The 23,933-nt window shown below is 47.4% G+C and overlaps 1 protein-coding gene and 1 long non-coding RNA gene across 3 annotated transcripts in view; one reads left to right on the forward strand and one right to left on the reverse strand.

The window, feature by feature from the left end:
- The window catches only part of CAPN9 (calpain 9), a 378,590-nt gene extending 354,812 nt beyond the window's left edge, over positions 1-23,778 (reverse strand). For both annotated transcript variants that reach the window (XM_075321862.1, XM_075321863.1), the window contains exon 1: positions 23,454-23,778. In XM_075321862.1, the coding sequence (XP_075177977.1) occupies positions 23,454-23,666 (213 nt within the window). In that variant the 5' untranslated portion in view covers positions 23,667-23,778. The remainder of the gene's footprint in view (positions 1-23,453) is intronic.
- Positions 1-23,933, forward strand: part of LOC142249894 (uncharacterized) — a 140,481-nt gene that overhangs the window by 87,026 nt on the left and 29,522 nt on the right. The gene's annotated exons all lie outside the window — the stretch shown is intronic.

Genomic DNA, 23,933 nt, shown 5'->3' on the forward strand with positions numbered 1-23,933 from the left:
GGTTTTATGCAAATCCATGCTAGTAAAAAGCTGCTTTTTACAGTCCCAAAGTCTGTGAGATTTCTAAAATCTCATGCACGCACACACAAACGCCTGCAGATTTTTTTCTGTCTGCTTTGTCAAATATTGCGTTTTTGCTGCAGATTTCAAAAAATGAGCATGTCAATTCTTTGCAGCATTTCTGCAATGTTTTTCCATTGATACAACTAATTTTGTAGAAAAAAACGGACCAAAAACGCAGATGACTCCAAGGAGATTTCCTGCCACAAGATCAGGTTTTGGTCAGGAAAAAAAAAAACTTACCAAAAAAGCCCTGTGTGAACATAGCCTAAGGGGTACTTTGCATGTTGCGATATCGCTACTGCGATCTCGTCGAGGTCAAATCGAAAGTGACGCACATCCGGCGCCAGTAACGACGTCGCAACATGTAAATCCTAGATGCACTGATAAACGATAAGCGTCGTAAATCGGTGATCTGTGTAGTGTCGGTCATTTCCATAATTTCGCTGCAGCAACAGGTACGATGTTGTTCTTCGTTCCTGCGGCAGCACACATCACTGTGTATGAAGCCGCAGGAGCGAGGAACATCTCCTTACCTGCGTCCCACCTGCAATGAGGAAGGAAGGAGGTGGGCGGGATGTTTACGTCCCGCTCATCTCCGCCCCTCCACTTCTATTGGCCGCCTGCCGTGTGACGTCACTGTGACGCCGCACTACCCGCCCCCTTAGGAAGGAGACGGGTCACCGGCCAGAACGACGTTGCAGGGCAGGTTAGTGCGTGTGAAGCTGCTGTAGCGATAATGTTCGCTACGGCAGCTATCACAAAATATCGCATCTGCGACGGGGACTGAGGACTCAGTGAGGAGTCGGTATCCAGGTCTCCTCCCGCCGCTGATTTTACTCTGCACTGAAACTTGAATAAAGTTCATCCGGCACAGTAGCTGATCTTGCGGTTATTTTCTCTACTACTTTGATGACTGGGGCCAAGACAGAGCCTTGTGGTTCCCCATTTGAAACAGTCTTCCAATTGGATATGCAACCATTTATTACCACTCTGAGTACGACCATTGAACCAGTTATGAATCCACCTTACCGTAGCCTTGTTGTAGCTGGTATTCAACTACTGCCTTCTGCTGGTCAGAAAAACCCAATAGCATGTATAATGTGGAGTTCCAGTGGATGGAGAGATAGAGATAGAGAGAGAGATAGAGAGAGATCACTCCAGGTGGTTTCTGGACATGCTCACTAGAGCAAACTTAATCCTTTCTATCAGCATACCACCGTTCACATGCGGTACAGGCAGGATCCAGTGACATACAGTATTTGGACGCAGAAAAAATTCTACATGTTGTGTTTTTGAAATTAGGTAAAAAACGCAAACAAAACGCATCTTAACGTGATTCCATTGAAAATACATTGCAATGACAACGCATTTGTCATGGATCCAGTCAGATGCGTTTCGCGTTTTTTTAACATGCTTCAAAAAAATGATGATGGAAAGCAGCCTTAGTTGGTGAGCTGCAGTTGCAAGCGCTGCTTCAGAATGGCCAGACCGGTGGAAGCTTTAGATGACTTGCAGAAATGGGTGCACATGCGGGTGTACTTTCACAAGTAGCTCAGCAAATCTTGGTAGGTTTTTAGAAGGTGCTGAACAAGTAATCTCAGCACCTTGGCCAGGCCTGGTACATTTGGGAGCTTGACAAGCTTCAGAGCCGGCACTAAGTTACGGCCATTTTTACACACGACCATGCCTGGTTTTAGATTAGGTGATGAGAGCCACAGTTCTGTCTGGTCTGTTATACTTTTCAACAACTCTGCGGCAGTGTGCTGCTTGTCACCTAAAGAAATTAGTTTAAACCAGAGCCTGTTGCCACTTCACCAAGACAGTGTTGCAGTGCTTACAGCTTCAAACTCATATGGACAATGTACTTGGAGATGACAATTCAGAGATGGAGGAGCAGGAAAGGGTGCAGCAACTGGTGGAGGAAACCCTGATGACACTAGGGTCCTAAATCCTTGGCATCATTAGCCCATGTCCCTTCCTAAGGTCGAGGCCTACACAAGGTTCACCCAGTGTGCTGCCAGGCAAATGACACAAATACTTGTCAACTTATCAGTTTTTCAGTGGACCTTCCCATTAACTGGATTGGTGTGGGCACAGGTAATATTAGAATCATAGAATGGTAGAATTGGAATGGACCTCTTTAGTTCAACCTCCTGCTCAAAGCAGGATTCACTAAATCATCCCAGACAGATGTCCATCCAACCTCTTCTTAAAGACTTCCATTGAAGGAGAACTCACTACCTCTTATGGCAATCTGTTCCACTCGTTTTTTCTAATATCTAATCTGTGTCTCCTCCCTATCAGTTTCATCCCATTGCTTCTAGTCTTTCCTCGTGAAAATGAGAATAAAACTGATCCCTCTACAGTGTGACAGCCTTTAAGATATTTGTAAACAGCTATTAGGTGTCCTCTCAGTCTTCTCTTTTGCAAGCTAAACAATCCTAAATCCTGTAACCATTCCTCATAGGACATGGTTTGCAGACCAGTCACCATTCTAGTTACTCTTCTCTGAACTTGCTTCAGTTTGTTGATGTCTTTTTTAAAATGTGGTGCCCAGAACTGGACACAATATTCCAGATGAGGTCTGACCAAAGAGGAGTAAAGGGGGATAATGACTTCACGTGATCTAGACTGTATGCTTCTGTTAATACATCCTAGAATGGTGTTTGCCTTTTTTTGCTGCTGCATCACACTGTTGACTCATGTTCAGTCTGTGATCTATTAGTATACCTAAGTCTTTTCCACACATGCTGTTTGATAGCTCTATTCCTCCCATGCTGTATATGCTCTTTTTCATTATTCTTGCCACGATGTATGACTTTTGCATTTCTTCCTGTTAAAAAACATTCTATTAGTTGCTGCCCATTGTTCCAGCTTGTTTATATTATGGGACATGTGCTGGTGTAAGGCAGGGACAGCACACCAGGAAAAATAGTGATGTTGGGGAACAAGTACTATGGGATGGCCGACAACATGAGGTTACAGAAAGCCTTGGTATCCATCAGCCTTAAGTTTGCCCTTACTTAAGATGGTGGACTGAGGTGCTCTGTACATGAGCGCGCCTACCAATCTGTTTTCTCCTTCTCTGCTGTGCCTGGCATCCAATGGGAGATCGATCCAGCGCACATGCGCGGAAGTGACTTCCAGGACGCCAGCTGCGGCGGTGAACGATAGATACAGGTGCACATCATTGGGGATGTACAGTATTTAAGGCACCAGTTTCTCTGTCCCTGCATCTCCGGACGCAGCTCCAGCGAAATGCGTTGAGGTGCAGGGCGGTGTGACCTAGGATAGGCTATGAGTACAACAGGTGGCTATAATTTGGGGTTAATTGTTCCATGCTGCATAAACTGGTGGGGAGCCATATATGCAATTTACGACGGTCTCTATTACTAAAGTGGTTCTGTGCATGGTGCAGGACCTTTATAAATAGCTTTGTGGTGTTCAGCTTCCCAATTATATAATAACTAATAACAGCAGTGGAACAATATAAGAGATTACTCTGAGCCACCCAAGTATACATTATTTAGTTTAACTATATGTGCAATGGTCCATTACTAGTGTGCAATAACAGGAGAATGTGCAATATGATTGTGTTATATATTGAATGAATATTTATAGGCACTATGATAAAGCACCTTATGTGATATATATAATTAATGCATTTATGAACAATCCATTTCTATGTATATTTATTCAATCTCTTTTGTACACGTATGAGTGGTTTATCCTTATACATATTTACTGAGTTTTTATCTATCATTGAGTATTATGAGATCTGTAAATATTGCTGTGTCCCGGATCACGCTGCTCTGTGCAAGATTTCCTTAATGTGTGATTGTTTTTAATAGAGAATCTGCACTGTGTTTTCCCCAAAAAATATGTTTTTTGTATCAATAAAATATTTAGTAACTATTTTGGATCAACTTGGGTATCAATTGATTCTTTACATAAAAAACTGAGTCATTTATAGGTACAAGTCTTTGGTTGGGACCATAGTACATACTGTAATTGAATATTATGGATCTGATTATTCTCATTCTTAAAATTCTGATAGGCATCCATGCCTGCATCCTAAACAGGGGAGTGGAAAGCACATAGCACAGGGGAAAAGGCAGTGGTGTCACCTGAAGACACCAATTGTGGACTCAGGACTTTCACCCACTAAGGCCCCCGTCACACGTCAGTGATTCTGGTACGTATGCGCTTTTTTTTTAAACGTACCAGAATCACTGACATATGCAGACCCATTATAATCAATGGGTCTGCTCACACATCAGTGATTTTTCACTGAACGTGTCTCTGTGCAGCGTACACCCTCAGTTTTTTTCTGGCATCACTGATCACCCACGGACCACACTATGGTGTGATCCGTGTGTGATCCGTGAAACACGTACCAGAAAATCACGGACATATTAAATATTAAATATTTTCAACTTACCTTGTCTGCGATTCGCTCTGCAGCCTCCGCTCTCGGCAGCTCCTGCCTGTCTTATGAATATTCATGAGAGCAGGAATAGCCGACCAGGAAGTAGCTGCTGAGAGCGGTGGGTGGACGCTGTAGAGCCAAGGAGTTCAGCACCATGGACAGCAGTAGTGAAGACAGGTGAGTAATGTCCATATGCAATCACGGATTGCACATGGACAACCCACGTGTGCCGTGAATTTTGGAACACGGAGGGACATGTGCGTGTTTTACACGTCAGTGAAGAACGTCAGTGTTTTTCACTGACGTGTGAAACGGGCCTAAGTCGGGTGCTTTGAAGACATGCGCATGCTGGTGTTGGTCATACTGGTAGTGGTCAGGCCCCTGCTGATCTTGGTATGGCACAGGTTGCAAATGATCATTCTTTTACCCTTCCCACTATCTTTAAAATCATGACAGTCTGGGGAACACCTAAACCTTGGTTTCAGAACTTACTGCATGTGGGTGTTCTGGGGAACAGTTGTCCGCCTTCTCCCTCTGGTCACGCCTCTGTCTATGATGAGCCTCTCAAAATTCAGTCAAGGCTTTCTGATGGCCCTCCAAAAATTGATTTAGGGCCAGTCAATGGCCCCCTAAACTGAGTGAGTGCCGCCTGATTGCCTTTTAAATATTTTGAGTGAGCGCCACCTTATGACCCTCTTAAAAATGTGTGAGGGATGCTTGATGGCCCTCTAAAAAAATTGAGTGAGGGATGCCTGGTTGACCTCTAAAAATTGACTGAGAGCTGACTGATGGGCCTCTAAATTTGAGGGATGCTTGTCTGATGGCCCTATAAAAAATATGAACAAGTGCTGCATGATGACTAAGTGGCTATGGCAGAGGAGATGGAGGAGGAGGAAGAGGTCAAGAAAAATAATAAACTTTGAACCATATACCATTTGGGGGTTTGATGAGATGCATGGCAATACATGAGAAAAAAAAAAAGAACATTTGAATTGGCTGTATATTCTAATAATGTCATCTGCTGGGATTGAGAAGTCGAGGCCAATCCAAATCTTGTATATTTTGAGAACAGTCAGCCTGTCAGAATTTTCAGTTGACAGGTGGATACACCTATCAGTTATTATGCCCCCGGCAGCACTAAAACCCATGGAATCAACTTAAGCATGGGGGGAGCTGTAGATGCGGCCTTCGAAAATTTGGAGTGAGGGCTTCATGTGAGGGAGAAGGAGGAGGAGTAGGAGGACAAGAAATATAATAAACCATGATCCATATACCCTTTTTGGAGTGGGAAGTGGTGGATGAGAATACACCAGAAAAAAAATAACATTTGAATTGCCTTTATGTTCTGCTGCTGTCATCCACTGGAGTTGACAAGTCGGGGCCGATGCAGGTCTTGTTGATTTTGAGAACAGTCAGCCTGTCAGCATGTTCAGTTGACAGGAGGATGCATCTATTCATTATTATGCCCCCGGTGGCACTTACAACCCACGGTATCAGCTTAAGGAAGGAGAAAGCAGTGACTGCAACCTGTGGGCCTCCGATTTTACTCAACCACGTGTAAACATAAAACAAATAAAGATGCATTCATACAATGGGAGAAAAGCCCTAATGCACCTCTTGTATGAATAAATGGACAAAGAACTTGTGGTGTACTTTTCCAAGGATAGGTTGGAGAAGTTTCCCCCATATGGTACATGAATTTTCATTGGCAAAATTCTTCAGAAGATAAAAAAAATGTTTGAAAACCCTGCTTCAATATATTTGAAGCCTTGGGGCTGCTTGATGCACTGACCAGATACAGGCGAAACTGCCGCTCACCTTAGCAGGAGCAAATTTGAAGAAGGTGTACATCTGCAAATCTTTGTTGTGCCAGTTGTACTCTGAGTAGTGGCACGAATCTGGGACTCCTTGTTGCTGACCGCAGAAGTCCTTCTCCTTGTAAAGGTAAATGTTTTTTGAGGCCCATGTGTTTCAGAGTGCATTGGAGTGACTAGAAGGCTATGTTCGCACGTTGCGTCGGAGTACCTGCAGTTTATTCTGCACGTTTTATTTCCCTTGGTTTTTGACCAAATGGCTTTTGACCATTTTTCAGCGCTAAAAACGCATGCGTATTTACCGCGTTTTTAGTGCGTTTTCAGCACTTTTTACCTGCGTTTTCACCTGCGTTTCTGCAGATGCGTTTTGTAGATCAAGACACTGAGAAATAAAGTTGGAATAGTGAAAAAGAATGAAAAAAGAAAAAAAATATAAAATTAACTTTTAATCAAACTATATGAAAAATTATCAATTTTAATGAAATAATAGTGGTTATGCACATTTTAACTGGAAAATAGGTAAAGTGTATTATTTTTTAGCATTGAAATTTTCGGTTATTGTGTGTGTGTGTAAAGGAACATTATAACCCTTTAATTTTATGCCAGAAAAGCATGCGTTTTTGAAGCCAAAAACGCAGTGGAAAAGCAGGTAAAAAGCTTGAAGAACGCAGGAAAGTTGATTTTGGTTGCGTTTTGCCATCTCTCATTGACTCCAATGTTAAGGAAACGCTGCAGAAATGGCAAAAACAACTGACATGCTGCTTCTTTTTCTGCATGGTTTTTGACCACAAATATGCAAATTAAACGCTGCTGCAAAAAAAGCAAAGTGCAGACAGGATTTCTGCTTTTCCCATAAACTTTGCTGGCAATCAAAAACGCATGTGTTTTAGCGCAAAAACGCTGCTGCTAAAAACGCTGCAGAAACGCGGAAAAAAACGCAACGTGCGAACATAGCCTTAGGCTATGTAGTCTCTGCACCCTCCCACAGATTCCCCCGCACCCCGTACTCTGCCCACAACCTCCCCCTGCACTGCTCTGGAGTCCGTGACCTGGGGGAGGGGCCTGGTGGTGGCTGCCGTGGTGTCAGCGCCAGCACCGGGCCCCTGCTCAGGATCACACATTCAAATATACCGGCATCACAGATCACAGATGCCGATATATTTGAAAGCGCTGATGAGAAGGAGCTATGCGCTTCTCATCACTGCCCGGCTGTCTGTGCTCTCTTCAGCACAGCGGTGACGTCACTACTGTGCTGATATGGCCAGAGCACAGACAGCGTGCGAACGTGCAGGAGCGGCGGGGACCGAGGACTGGTGAGTATGTACTCCCTACATGTGTTCCCTATGGGGGTGGGGGGGGCGGTACAGAGCGCTGTGTGTGCGTGCAGAGCCCGATGTGTGTATGCGGTGCAGAGCCCGATGTGTGTATGCGGTGCAGAGCCCGATGTGTGTATGCGGTGCAGAGCCCGATGTGTGTATGCGGTGCAGAGCCCGATGTGTGTATGCGGTGCAGAGCCCGATGTGGGGCTGTTATTTGCAATGCTGTAGTGATAACAGGTCAGTGCTGGGGCAGAATATACTGACAGGGAATGTGTGTGCAGTGGGCGGGCAGGGGGCGAGGCTGGACACTGGGGTGGGGCTGGACAGTGAGGCCGGGCGGTGTCAGCTGTGGCTGGGAGGTTTAGCACAGGAAGTGGTCAGATTGCTTGTGCTGAATGTAAACAGAGAGCTGCAGAGAATAAAGGGTGAATTCAAAAGGAACAAAAGTTAGAAAACAAAAAACAACAATATAGGGGTGATTTATATGACAATACAGCATAGATTAGTTTAAACTCAAAAATTTTTGTTATGTCGGACAACCCCTTTAACTGGATGGTGCTGTTTCTCTTTTCTAGGGAAATCTTCATGGCTGCTCCTTGATTCAAACCAGTGACACTTACCCCTGTTCTATTATGGGGTGTGACAGGTTCACCAGGGACAGGGGGAGTCTAAACTGGCCCTCAGACTAGGGGAAAGAACTCTAGCTGAACCTGATCCCAAAGATACCTTTGAAGATGACTATGTTTGGGCCCTAGCTCCTAGTTTAGTATAATACCCCCTTTCCCTCCACCCGGGAGAGGGCCAGGACTGGAGTGGTAAATCCCACACAAATAAACAGACGAGGAAAAAACAAAACTCAAATTCACAGAGGTATAAACAAAATGGAATCATGAGGAAACTAAAGGCAGGAAGGAAATATCAAACAACAAAAGTATTTCCACAACACACCAAACAGCACACAGAAGTTCACCAGCTACTGGATTACAAAAGCTCAAGAACCAGTATTGCATAAAGCTATAGTCTACATGGGAGTCCAGGCTCCTCCATCTTAAAAAGGGCATAGACGACTGTGATAGGTCACCTGCAACATATGACCCAAGCAGCATCCACAGTATAGCAGAAGTTAACTCCTGCAAGCCCGATTACTAATTAGAACACAGCTGGTCAACGCCAGAGCCTGTCTGTACAACTGAAAAGCATCATTTTGTGGAGTGTCGGACTCTGCTGTGTGAACAGTGCCAGATATCCTCCTGACACTCGGCGAGTTTTGAGTCAGACACTGTAACACGTTCACCACTTTATTCAAAAGAAAAAAAATCCCAGCTGGTCCAATGTTGTCCAGGGATATTGATGAACAAACTCTATGGGGCATTGATTTGACACTCCATAGGCTTTGGTTGCATGCAATTCCGGGTTAGGCTGCTTTCACACATCCGGCTTGAGCTCTGCGGCTCAATCCGGCTGTGCAAGCTATGCAACGGATGCGGTGAATACACCGCATCCTTTGCATAAGTTTTTCCTTTGCGGCCAGTCCGGTTTTTGCCGCTTGCGGCATGCTACTGAGCATGCGCAGTGGCAAAAACCGCATGCGGAGGCCGGATGCGGTTATTGCCGCATCGCGCCGCATCCGGCCGCCATAGGCATACATTGAAAAATGCGCCGCATCGGCTGAATGCGGCGCAATGCGATTTTTTTTGCCGCACGAAAAAACGTGCCAGGCAACGTTCCATCCGGCCGCCGCATCGGCTAAATCTGCCGCATGCGGCAAAAACCGGACGGAATGCAAGGCCATGTGGCACAATGCGGCACTAATTAAAGTCTATGCAGAAAAAACGCAACCGGCAGCAAAAAAAAAACGGTTGCGAATTTCCTGCAAAGTGCCGGAGTGTGCCGCATTGCAGAAACCGGAGGTGTGAAAGCAGCCTTACGCTGCACAGCGCCTCTGAAGAGTGGCTACATTAGTAAAGTTACTGCAGTTCAGGGTTGCCTAGTAACCGGGTCACTTCGGGTCATACTGCTCTGTGCATGATTCTGTGACTTTAATGAGTGGTAACATTCTTCAGAGGCGATGGGTCTCAAGCAGCACAGCATGATCTGGAATTGCTTTTAAGCAAAGTCTATGGAATGTCAGAACTATGCTCCATAGATTTTGTTCGGCAGAATCTCTGGACTACGTCGGACTAGCTGGGATTTTTTTTAAGAAAGTTGTAAATGAGAGTAAGTGTCTTGTTGTTTTTGTATGTGTTTGTTGGGGTTTTTTTTCAGTTATCCTTTTTTGGACTACGGTGGGTTCCTTAGTCTACGGACATGCAAGAGTTTCTTTTTTAATTTTATTTATTTTTTTGATAAAGTATATTGAAAAAAAATATTGTTTTTTGTATTGTGTGGTTTTTTTTTTTATTACTGAGTTAGTAATGGGGATATCTCTCCTTCAAGCTACACATCCATGTCATCTTCACCTCCTGCCATTTCCAACTCAAAAATATTTCCTGGATTCGTACATTTATTTCCCATGAAGCTGTATGGCGCCCCTGAGGCTCTGGTCGCCACAGGGTACTGCACCTCACTTAAGGTGTAGTGCCTATGCTGGATCAAGAGGAGGTCGGTGCCGGTTTCACCATTCACAACCACATTCACACAGTCAGTTGCTTCTCGCTAACTGTGGACCGGGCTAGGTTAGGGTCATACTGGGTCACCCCCGTAGTTGGGTCTATAGGATGCCACCACCCAATGGACCCCCAATCCGCTAGTGGCGGGACCTGGGATGGGAGGAGCAGCTACAAGGGTGGGAGGAGCAGCTACAAGGGTAGTAGGAGTCACACAAACAGTTAACAGATAGTGAGCCAGCCTTACACACAGGCACACTCAGGGGGCTCTGCAGCAAGAGGCAGAGAAAGCAGACATGTTTCCTGGTAGTTTCTGTGGGACATAGGAGTTTAATGGTCGCTGAGGAGATACCATGCCAGTTCTCCCGGGGTCAGCGCTGTTCAGGGTGTAGAACCCTTGGGTCATACAATTCCACGTTGTGTCATCAGACTCTACCAGACGGAAAAGTTTCTGACCATCACAAGTTTCCAGAGCCAAGTGGCAGTGGGATGCCCGGGGCCTAGATCATGGTCAGACCCAAAAACGATCCACGCTACTGGCATAGGGAACAGTACTCTACCTAGTACAGAAGGGGACCCTAAGCGCTCCAAGCCACAGGTACTCCGAACTACAAAGCGCAGGAAGGAAGTTCTCACAAACTACCGCATCAGTTCTGACCTCCCACAGATCCGGGATTGGCCGGAGCCCTCGACGGCAGAGACCAATACCTGGCTGCAGCTTTGAAGTTGTGAGTACAGACACCTTGAACCCGCAGAAACTGTGCTTGTCCTTACCGGAATCGCAGCCCAGCACCTCGGCGCCCGCCATTACTACCTCTACCCTCATCATCCACCCGGGGCTCGCTCTGCCTGTGGGGAGCGACACCATCCCTGCTGCTGTAGCGCCCCTGAGACTGGTCGCTACAGGGTATATCATTATATCCTTCTCGAGCAGGTCAAGATATTAATTTGGTAAGTTTACACACACCTCCCACCACCATACAGCAGGGAGAAGCAGTTACTAGGAAAGGGTGAACAATGTCTCTACAAAAACACAGTCAGGAAGTGACTCAGCCAGTTCCTTGCAGACCCAGGTCACCATAACAACTTGCAAAAGTGGGGGCATGAGTAGTTAGGAGTAGAAAACAGTTTCACTTTACCTCAGAACAAGCTTGGACATGAGACAGAGCAGACGCACGGTGTGTAGCTCCCTGAAGGGAGGCTGTCAGACCTTCAGGGAGGCAGAGCAGAGCTGTCTGGATGTAACACCGAACACACAGCACAACTAAGCTGGGGCCAGTAACACCTAGAGAGACGGGACCCGGCACTTGTAATTGTGGACTAAAAGGGGAGCAGTCGTCAGAGCACAGGACTGAGCACAGGAGACGTACAGAGCCCCAGTTCAGGTGACTGTGGTGCGGCAGCGGAGAGGGAGCCTGGGGAGAGGAGAGAGAGGTCCGACCCCCGAGAGACCCAGGCTGCCGGCCTTTATGGGCCAGGACCGGGGTAGAGTACAGAGTTGTGCATGGAGGAGAAAGGTCACAGATTACCAAACTGGATCCAGCCTCTGACCTGCCCGGGAAGTGACCAGTGATGGCAAGGACCAGCACCCGGGGTTCGATACCACCTGAGCCAGTAAATCAAGTGACTGGAACCCGCACCTGGTGACTGTGAGTAACTGCTGCCGCCCTGCGCTCCCGTGGACTGCCACCCCCATTATCACCAACCTCCCGGGGTACCCAGCTCCGCCCGTGGGGAGCGATACCATCCCGGCTGCACATACTACCTGCCCCGGAGAGAGACTGTGCAGCAACGTCTAATTCCTGGCCGCATACCGCGGGTGGCACTGCGAAGCATCCCCATTCCCCATCCAGTACTGCCCCTGGGAGAGGACTATTCCCAGGAAGGGTCAGCAGTGGAGGAGGTCAAGACCCCAGTCACCGTTGCCACCAGTGACACGCTTCCCAGGGGCCCGTCACCCTCATTCCATCCCCATCTGTACTGTTTGTTTGCTGTTCTTGTTTAACATGGAGCTGACGGGGTCACAGAGCCGGGTCTGGCCAGTCACAGCTACCCCAATGAACCACTGGCCCGGTGATGAGCACACTAAGGCCCCGTGGTACGCTACACTGCCATAACACCTGCCCCGACGAGAAACCCTGCAGCGTCGGCTAATCCCTGGCCACATACCATAGGTGGCGTCACAACAAACTTTCCCAAATCACCCCTCACCTCTCCATTTACTGTATGCCTCAGGGCAACGGAACCGGGCAAGGCCACACGGGACATTGCCTAACCCAACCATCAATGGCACGGCAACGAGTAGGTTAACCACCTGCCCCGTGGGGCGCTACAGCTACATGCCCTTATTATCTCCCACCTGGACAATTGCAACCCCCTGCTCTGTAGCCTCTGTTCTAACAGTCTTGCACCCCTACAATATATTGTAAACTATGCCGACGACTAATCCACCTGTCCCCCAACTAATCCCCGACCTCGCCTCTCTGCCAATCCTTTCACTGGCTTCACATTGCCCAACGGCTAAAGTTCAAAACAATAATCATGACATACAAAGCCATTGACAACTTGTCTCCTCCATACACTGTGACCTACATAGCCTCCGATCCTCACAAGATCTCCTTCTCTACTCTCCTCGTATCTTCTCTTTCCACAATAGTATCCGTGCATCCCCCATACTCTGGAACACTCTGCCACAACACATCAGACTCTCACCTAGCCTGAAAAGCTTCAAAAGGAACCTAAAGACCCACCTCTTCAGACAAGAATACAACCTGCAGTAACCCTCAGTCCACTATAGCGCCGCAAGACCGTATTCACCTTCACCTACTCTATCCTCACCCAGGGCCGGCCTTAGCCTGAATGGCGCCCTGTGCAAAACTGCCGTTTGGGCCCCCCCCCCTACTGATTTTGTACCCAGTTTCCAGGAAACAAGCGAGGACCAGAGACAATTTTTTATATCCTAAGAAAATTGAATTCTTCAAATGTACAATACAGTCCTCCAGATTTGTGCTGGAGAATCTGCTTCTCAAATCCACATTAATTCCACCACATCTGAAATTATTCTTATTGGGGTCTTCTCATCTCGTACATGCTGTATGCCTGGATATTACATTATGGATGGTACATATGGATCCCCCAATGGGGCGCACATGTATCTGCAGAATGAGGCGCTGCTGCTCTTTGTGGAGAGATGGTATAAATTCCTATTCACTTAGAGCGGCACAGGCTGTGGTCCCATTGGTGGGATCAGCATCTACTATACAAATCCTGAGGATAAATGTACCAGATGATAGCAGACAAGGCACCATGGAGCCGGCGGCCGATGCTGTGTTTACGCCGGACCAAAAAGTCCAAAATACAGATTTTAAAGGGGAATGTACGAAATTAGAAAAAAATCTCTGCTTTCTACATAATAAAGAGTCCTCAGGTTATATGTGTCGCTGCCTCTCAGCTCCAATGACCTGAACAGACTGAGGTGCAGCACCACATACACACCATGAGGGAGGGGCACGGTGTATGGAAGAACTACGGCATATATATTGTAATCCCTTTATTAACCAGACTGGGCACACCCCATTTGGCAATGCTGCAAATAATTTTGTTGGAAAATTTGTAAGATAAATCCACACCGAATAATGTAATATTCTCTAGAACTCCATAATGCACACCTCAGATGCTATAGAACCTCATTATACACATCTCAGCTGCTGCAAAATCTCATAATTCACCTCAGTTGCTTCAGAACCCCATAATACACACCTCAGCTGCTGCAGAACCCCATAATACACACCTCAACTGCTGCAGAACCCCATGATACACACCTCAGCTGCTGCAAAACCCCATAATACACACCTCAGCTGCTGCAAAACCCCATAATACACACCTCAGCTGCTGCAGGACCTCATCATACACAACTCAGCTGCTGCAGAACCTCATAATACACCTCAGCTGCTGCAGAACCCCATAATACACACCTCAGCGGCTGCAGAACCCCATAATACACACCTCAGCGGCTGCAGAACCCCATAATACACCTCAGCTGCTGACGATGCATTACATTGATAGAATGGCGTTCATAACAACATTAAGGCTAAGTTCACACAGGACATCTTTTGTAGCATTTTTGAGGTCACACAGATGCCCCTGCATGCATTTCCTCCTCCCAGCAAAGTCTATGAGATCTCTCTTTTGCTGTCAACATTGGGCATCTTTTGTTGGCTGCGTTTCTGATGATGCAGCATGTCAGTTCTTTTTGAGTTTTCGTTTTTGAACCCTTCCAGGCAATAGATTAGACTTAAAAACCGCATTAGGCAAAACGCGGTAAAAATGTGTCAAAAACACATTGCGTTTTTTTATGCGTTTTTGCCGCGGTGCATTTTTGGTGCATTCTTGGGAGAAAAACGCTGCATATTTGTGGTATAGAAGATGCCCCGTGTGAACATCCCCTAAAGGCCTAAACCATTACATGTGATGTGCAGACAGCAGTGACGCCATGTAATGTGAAGCCCCACAGGTGTAGTGTCAGTGTCGGTGCATTACCTTCAGGGACTCCACGTTGCTGGATCTCCGTCACTGGTAGGAAATCTTCTTGTTTGATCGTGACGCCACTCTCAGTATTGCGGCCAGTAGGGACCGCCACTGCAGGTTGGGGGTCGCCTGGGGCTGATGGTGTGTGCAGTTAGTTGGAATAGCCTCCTGAGAGTGAGGCAAGCCCCAGGGCCCAGTGTAGGTTTGTAGTACCACAAGTCGCAGAATAACCACACAGGCAGGAATGTCTTTCAAGGGCTTTACTCACATTTGATGGCAGGGTGAGTAGCCCGGGCGTAGCTGGGATGAACCAGGTGGGAACCAGGTATCCTTCAAGCTGACTTTATGAGGGTGACTACTGACTCGCCTTCCTTAGCCCTTGGTGGTTTGGGGTGACCCCGACTTTGAGTCCCTATGGGGGTCACCCAGGGAAGATGCTGTAGCCTCTCTCTCCCCTTCGTTCGCCGTATGCTTGTTCCCCGGACCAGGCCACTCCAGCTGCTTGCCTCCTGTGACCTATGGGCCCTCACTGCGGTTACGTGGCTGCGGCTTTTGTGGTGTTGTGGTGTGGGCTTTGAGAGCCCCACACCGGCAGGTTTAGCAGGGAAAGGTGAATCTATCCTTGCTTCGGGATCTGCCGCCCGGTTGGGCCTGGTGCTCTCTAGCAGTCTCCTTACTTCCCACTCCGTTGCACTCTCTAGCTGAAGCTGGCTTTCAGGTAGCACTCCTAGTTGACCGTTCTCCCCCGTCAGTAGCCACTGCGCGGGCGCTGTTAGACAGCAACAGCCCCACAGGTCTGCTCCTCACTGAGCCCTATGGAGTTCTCTGCTCTAACTGACTCACTGCTCCTCCTCTCCTGTTCTTGCCTACGCCACCTAGCAACCAGACTCTCTTACCACACCCCTTGAGAGGAGATGGAGGCTTTTGGCCCCCTCCACTATTCCAGTGAAGGTCAAGGCTTTTCCCCCTCCTGGGATCCCCAGGGGTCCTCTCATGGGTACATGTGTGAGAGCTGATTACTATGCGCCTGTGTACCACACCCCTGTCAGCCTTCTGGATTACCTGTATTGTACTGTCCCCAGCATGGGTGCAGTACTCAGTGGTGCCTGACCAGGTCAGGGGCGCCACAGTAACATATGAGACTCCACTGTTATTTTCTACCAGGTGAGGAATCTGACAGCGGATTCCCCTGCACAACCCTCGCGTGGAGGGAATCAGACACCGGCCCCATTATTGCAATCCTGTATATTTTACTCTGATGCTTCCACATTTCAGAAAAAACACATTTTATCTCTGCCGAGGACGATGCAGTCAGGATGAGGAGCCCGGGAGGCCGGTGCCCAATGGCTTCTCCTTGCTCTGCTGCACATTGACTGGTCGATGTGTGTGTGTGTGTGTGTGTGTGTGTGTGTGTGTGTGTGTCCGTCCAATAAAAGGAATCTGCACCGTCACATTTACAATCACGAAATTTTGCACAGACGTGCCTCAGGGAACGTCACAGACTATGTTTTGATGAGAAATTTTAACTCCACACTTTACAGTTATTCGCCGCAAAAACCTGCTTACACTAAAATCAATGGCGCTGGGAACTACAGGTCATTAATAAGAGCTGTAATTGGTTGCTATAGGCAACAAAGGACATTTTTTTTAAGACAGGTAATGTGTCAGATAATATGATGTCAATAGAGACAAACACAGACACACACAGGCACACACAGGGACACACAGGGACACACAGGGACACACAGGGACACACAGGGACACACAGGGACACAGTCTGATACAGAGACAGACACAAACACAGAGACAAACACACACACACACACACACACACACAGAGACTGATGCAGAGACACACAGGGACAGGGACACACACAGGGACAGGGACAGGGACACACACAGGGACAGGGACACACACAGGGACAGGGACACACACAGGGACAGAATGACAGACATACAGAAACCGACACACAGAGACAGACACAGACATAGAATCACAGAGACTGATGCAGGGACACACACAGGGACAGGGACACACACAGGGACAGGGACACACACAGGGACAGGGACACACACAGGGACAGGGACACACACGGACAGGGACACACACGGACAGGGACAGGGACACACACAGGGACAGACTGACAGACACACAGAAACAGACACAGACATAGAATCACAGACTGATATAGAGACAGAGAAGAGACACACAGAGACAAAGAGAGAGAGACACAGACACACAGAGACAGAGACACACAGAGACAGAGACTGATACAGAGACACAGAGACTGATACAGAGACACACAAAGACACACACAGACAGACTGATACAGAGACTGATAAAGAGACACACAGACAGACACACAAAGACTGATAGAGAGACACAGAGGCACAGAGAAAGAGACGGAGACACAGACATAGACAGAGACACACAGACAGAGACACACACACATACAGGGACACACACACAGTGACACACACACAGTGACACACACACAGAGACAAAGACATGGAAACACAGACACATACAGAGACACATTCACACACAAAGACAAAGACACAGACAGAGATACACAGACACACATACAGAGACCCACAAAGACAGAAACACACAGAGACAGACACAGACACAGATATAGTCACAGAAACAGAGATACACAGAGACAGAGACACATACAAACACAAGCACAGACAGGCAGAGACAGAAACACAGAGAGAGAGGGAGACAGAGACAGACAGGGACATAGAGAGTGGAGAGAGGGAGAGAGACAGTTACTATCCCGGGCACCGCCAGGTACTACAGCTAGTAAATATATATATGTATCTATAACCCCTACACATGCTCTGCACCCACTCTGGTCGCAGCTGCAGGGCCCACTGCATCACATTCCAGGCTCCCCCCTGATGTCATTACACCTATCCAGGGCCCACAGCTGCAGAGCAAGGGCGAAACAGAGAGCCAGTGGCCATCCAGTCCTCAATGGTGTTCAACCATGCATCCGAGAAAATAGCAATGGCCCTCATCACCGACAGGCCCAGTCATTTTGCCACTGTGTAAATTACACAATATACATGACACATACATAGATACTATGGAAAAGATAGATGGATGCAGGGTTGGACTGGGGTGTCTGGGGTCCACAGGAGGAGTTAACTCTAGAGGCCACACAACTATATGCAAATCGCTGCAGGAGCCCCCACACAGCCTCCTATGCACAGCAGAAGCCCCCACACAGCCTCTTATGCACACAGCAGGAGCCCCCACACAGCCTCTTATGCACACAGCAGGAGCCCCCACACAGCCTCCTGCACACAGCAGGAGCCCCCACACAGCCTCCTGCACACAGCAGGAGCCCCCACACAGCCTCCTGCACACAGCAGGAGCCCCCACACAGCCTCCTGCACACAGCAGGAGCCCCCACACAGCCTCCTGCACACAGCAGGAGCCCCCACACAGCCTCCTGCACACAGCAGGAGCCCCCACACAGCCTCCTGCACACAGCAGGTGCCCCCACACAGCCTCCTGCACACAGCAGGTGCCCCCACACAGCCTCCTGCACACAGCAGGTGCCCCCACACAGCAGGTGCCCCCACACAGCCTCCTGCACACAGCAGGTGCCCCCACACAGCCTCCTGCACACAGCAGGAGCCCCCACACAGCCTCCTGCACACAGCAGGAGCCCCCACACAGCCTCCTATGCACAGCAGTGGCCTCCACATAGCCTCTTATATACAACAGGAGCCCTCACAGATCCCATATAGACATAAAAAAAAAATTATACTCACCTAATCCTGATTCCCAGGACCGCAGCCTCCATCTTCTCTTCTATGGTGGCCTGCGGAGGCAGCGCGATGCAATGATGTCACTGCACTGCCCTTGTGGATATACGGTCTCCTAAGACACAGGCCTGCAGCGGTCTGTGGCTTAGGAGATGGGCAGTGATAGAGCAGGGAGCTCTGTGCTCTGTCACAGGATTGAATTGTATCGGGGTGACGCCGACATAGTTCAGTACGGTGGTTGCAGAAGATTCGGGGCTCCGGCCAAGAAGTTCTGGGTCGGAGCTCTGGATATTTGATGCCAGTGGTGCCCCTGCCGGCGGGTCCCTTTTATGTTCAGTTAGGCTGCTTTCACACATCCGGTTTTTGCTGAGCGGCACAATACGGCGCTTTGCAGAAAAAACGCAAACGTTTTTTTTTGCGGCTGGTTGCGTTTTTTTCTGCATAGACTTGCAGTAGCGCCGTATTGTGCCGCATGGCCTTGCGTTGTGTCCGTTTTTTTGCCGGATGCGGCATATTTAGCCCATGCGGCGGCCGGAACATTGCCTGGCACTTTTTTTGTGCGACGCAAAAACCGCATTGCGCCGGATCCGGCGCGATGCAGCGCAATTTACAATGCAAGCCTGTGGATGCCGGATGCGGCGTCCTGCGGCAAAAACCACATCCAGCCGCCGGATGCGGTTTTTTACACTGCGCATGCTCAGTATCAAGCCGCATCCGTCAAAAAATGGACGGGCCGCATGGAAAAAGTTATGCAACGGATCCGTATTTTTCGCCGCATCTGTTGCATAGTTTTTGGAGCCGGATTGAGCCGCACTGCAAAAAACGGAGGTGTGAAAGCAGCCTAAGGCCCGTTTCACACGTCAGTGAAAAACACTGACGTTTTTCACTGGCGTGTAAAACATGCACATGTCCCTCCGTGTGCCGTGAATCACGGCACACGTGGGTTGTCTAAGTGCAATCCGGGCTCCGTTCTCCGTGGCCCGTGATTGCACTTTGAGATTAACTCACCTGTGCCCGCTCCTGCTCTCCATGGTGCTGATCGCTCCCGCGGTGCAGCATCCGGCCGGCGCTGACCCCCGCAGCAGCTGCTTCCAGGTTGGCTGTGTCGTGCATCATGAATATGCGCGACAGTAATGAGCCGGCTCAGAAGCAGCAGGGAGAACGGGCTGCAGAGGACATCGCTGGACGCCGGGTGAGTAAAAATAATTTTTATTTTAAAAGCACGTTTTTTTCTGGCACGTGTTTCACGGATCACACCACTGCGTGGTCCGTGGGACATCAGTGATGCCAGAAAAAAAATGGACATGTCTCCGTGCGGCAATCACGCACACGCGGGTACGCCGCACGGAGACACGTGCAGTGAAAAATCACTGACGTGTGAGCAGACCCATTCATTATAATGGGTCTGCGTATGTCAGCGATTCTGGTACGTTTAAAAAAAAGCACAAACGTCCCAGAATCACTGACGTGTGAAAGGGGCCTAAGAGAGCTTTCTGGGGCATTGACTGGTGTCTGTGTACCAGACCGATGCTGGATTGATGATAGACAAATAGATATCAGACAGATAGATAATAGAAAGATAGATAATAGAGATATATAGATAAAGACAGATATATAATAGAGAGATAGACAGATAATAGATAGATAAATAGATAGATATAGGATAGATAATTGAGATATATAGACAGATATATAATAGCAAGATAGGCAGACAGGTGGATAATAGACGGACAGACAGATACACAGACAGACAGACATTGCACAGTATACATAACACACACAGAGACAGCACATAATACAGTACAGATGCTACACAGCACATTATACTCACAGTCACTATCTGGGCTGCAGGAGTTCAGTGTGGCTTTTGTAACTGCATCTCCAGCAGAGCTGCTGCTGCCCCTCTCTATGGTAAAGACAGGAGACGACACAGAGCGGAGAGCAGGTGAGGGCGCCCCCTGCCTGAGGCTGTGCCGAGCGGGAGGAGACCAGACGCAGGGCACAGAGGGGGGAGGGGCGCTCGCTCCCTGCTGGAGGCTGTGTGTGCACCTAAGGAGCAGCAAAGTGAAAGTAAACAGCTGCTCCCTAGGCGCCCCCTCTGCTGTCTGCCTGCCGGCGCCCTGTGCAGCCGCACAACTCGCACATGCCTAAAGCCGGCTCACCCATCCCTTGTAGACTGTGATCCCTCTCGGGCAGGGTCCTCTTTCTACCTATACCTGTCTGTACCTTGTTTTGTTTATGATTGTACTTGTCCCTATTATAAAATTCACATGTAAAGCACCAGAGACTACATGGTGTTAAATAATAAATAATAATGTCTTCTCTCCATTACTAACACCAGGTTTTGATCCCAGATGACACTACACAGCTGACAGCAACCTCATAAACCATTACCCCGATTGCCAACTTACCAGTGCAAGCAGGAAATGAGGTGAAGCGCCATTATTGGTGTATCGTGATGTGCCTCTTCTGAAGCGGCTGATGGCTGGAATTATTAGGCTGGGAAAGGCCCAACAACCATTAACCTTTCTCAGCCAGATTCATTCAGGCCGCAGCTGTCTGCTTTACCTTTTGCTAGTTCTCAAAAATGAGGGAAACCTCACATTGTTTGTATTTTTTTCAATTAATTATATATTTGGCGAATAGTTGTCAAATGTATTTATTAGCTATCATTTATCTCTCTCTCTGTCTATCATATTTGCATATCTTTAACACATAAGTCTTTAATTTCTCTACTGCCTTTAATTCTGGTCCGTATCACATAGATGGCACATGGATGTCACAAGGATGTCATGCATGTGCTTTACGTTTTCAGTCACTATAGGCCTCTATTGGCTCTGGTCGTTCATACTGATGCTAAAAAGAACATGAAAACACGGAGGTGTGAAAATCAACACAGATTTTAAGGAGTATGTGTGTAAAAGTGTCACAAATACGTCTAAAAATGGACACGACGTCTACTGGAAACATTTACCTGTGAAGGGGCCTAAGTAATGGTAAAAATCAGCAGCAAAATGCATTGCAAAAACAAATAAAAGATAGGACAAAAACGTGCATTTTTGCCTCTGCATTATCCTCCCAAGAGATGCAGCAATAGTGCAGAAGTTTCTACATCAAATGCTTTACGTGTACACTGTTTCTTTAGAGTGCTGACATCTGTTCTTGGCACATGTGGGGGTCCAGTAGGATATTTCATATCAGAAGGGCAGAGAGCCCCATAGGGGTGAACAGGCCCATGACGATCGGGAGGGTGCAGGGTAGTAAGGAGTTAAGGGTTTGGTTAGGATGGGGGAGGTATATGGGGGCATAGGATCTGTGGATGGTACTGGAGGGGGGATTGGAGGAGAGCAAGGAAGGGGTGGGGGTGTAGTAGGAGGTATAAAAGGGGGTGTAGAAAAATGTTACCTCCCTTTTGACACCGTGAACTTTGTGCCCACCCGCCTGCCCTTATAAAAATAAAAATAAAAAAAAAAAAAGGAAAAGGGTGATGGTTTTTATCAAAAAAAAAAAATGGATGGTTTTGTTTTGTTGTCACAGCGGGGTGATTGGTCCGTCTGAGAGGTTGGGAGTACCGACAGTCGGTTTGTTGGTATGAAGTCGCTCAAGGGGAGTGGCTTCGGATTGGATGGGAACTTGTGGGCGGAGGTCCTGCAGGTTCTGGGTGGGGGTAATTAACGATGGAACGTTATTACCCCTCACCTCGGGCCGGTTGGTCACGGCCGAGGTGGTCCTCTGGGCCGGTTGGAGGTTACGGCCGGGGGGTTAAGAATGATAGTTTCCCTCTCGGATGGATCTATCGGTGGTTTTGATTATAAGGGGGTATATATGTATAAGGTTATGTTTAACAATGGGTGGCATGTTTGAGCCACGAGTTTGGTATACATATATACGGTTAAAATAAAGCTGTGGCCATTCCTGCAATAAAGTCGTGGTTATCGTCTTTATTTAAGTAAATATGGTACGGGGGGTGTTTAACATGGTAACCTGCTCATCCCTTATAGATGCGTCATGTATTGTTTGGATCTTGATGATGAAATGTATTGTCTAATATGTGTTACCACTTACTACATTACTATTTTATTTGTATGTGTTAAAGGGAACATATCACCACTTTTTCAGCATATAAGCTGTGGCCACCACCACTGGGCTCTTATATACAGCATTCTAACATGCTGTACATAAGAGCCCAGGCTGCTGTGTAGAACATAAAAAACACTTTATAAGGGCTCGTCCACTTGTGATTAAAAAATCTGTGCGATACTCGCCAAGAAAAGTGAGTCGAGTGTCCTGCGTATGGTGTGTATTTTTTTTCTCACCTAGCATCCGTATGACATGCGAGTGTCATACGAGTGCTATGTGAGTGCTATGCAACTCTGTAGATTTTGAACACCCAGTGGTGGTGGCCGCTGCTTATATGCTGAAAAACCGGTGACAGGTTTCCTTAAAATATTTACTACTGTGGTGTTAGAATTATTAGGATTCAAATGATGCAAGATAGTTAGTTACATGGCTGCAACTAGTTTTAATAATGTTGGAGACTATATTTGTTTTAATAGTTGTACCTCTGAATTCAAGTAAATATTAGACTGGCATGTCCATTATTTTTTATTGCCCTGAGATAAGCCACCCCCAGAAAAGTATGGAAGAGTAGACTGAGATTAATATGTATGGGGAACTTAAAGTCCTATGATCCTCATGGTGGAAACCATTATTTACTTATCCTACTAATTTCTACTTGAAATGCAGATATTAGATTGCAGCTCTGATCATAATTGCACCAAGATCCCAAGGACACATTTCTGTAAAGCAAGTTATTTTCAGCAATGATAAAACCAAAAGATTAGTGGCTTGTGACAATCCCCACTGATAAAAAGAGGTGTAACATAAGTCCTTACACACTATTTCTGTTTCTTACCTTAGGTCGTTTCCATACAAACGGGATTTTAGGTTTCTCAGTGTAGAACAGAGAAGAGTCATTTGCTTTGAAATCGTCATCTTCAAACATAATCCCTTTTCTATTACACTCCAGTCGGAGCTCCTCATAGGTTTTTCCAGATGAATGAATACTTTTAGCCATATTGGGAAAACCGTGGTTTTTGTGTTTTGGGTCTTCATAGATGTATGGCATTCTTAATGCAGACAATTAGTTTCAAATTGGCACTGTGTGCAAAATGTAAAACTGAACAGTGCCGGACAAATGAATTCTATTACACGCCTCACGCATACGAGTATTGCACACTGACAGCTGACAGGCAGTGAAGTGGCGTGCACAACCTGAATTGTTCACTGCAGGGTGAATAGAAAACAAACATTTAAGACATTTTTGCTCCTCCTTACTTTCCACCTGTTAGACAAGAAGACTTCTACCACAGATAAGCCATAGCGGGACACACCC

The sequence above is a fragment of the Anomaloglossus baeobatrachus genome, chromosome 8 (genome assembly GCF_048569485.1).
Source record: "Anomaloglossus baeobatrachus isolate aAnoBae1 chromosome 8, aAnoBae1.hap1, whole genome shotgun sequence".
NCBI lineage: Eukaryota > Metazoa > Chordata > Amphibia > Anura > Aromobatidae > Anomaloglossus > Anomaloglossus baeobatrachus.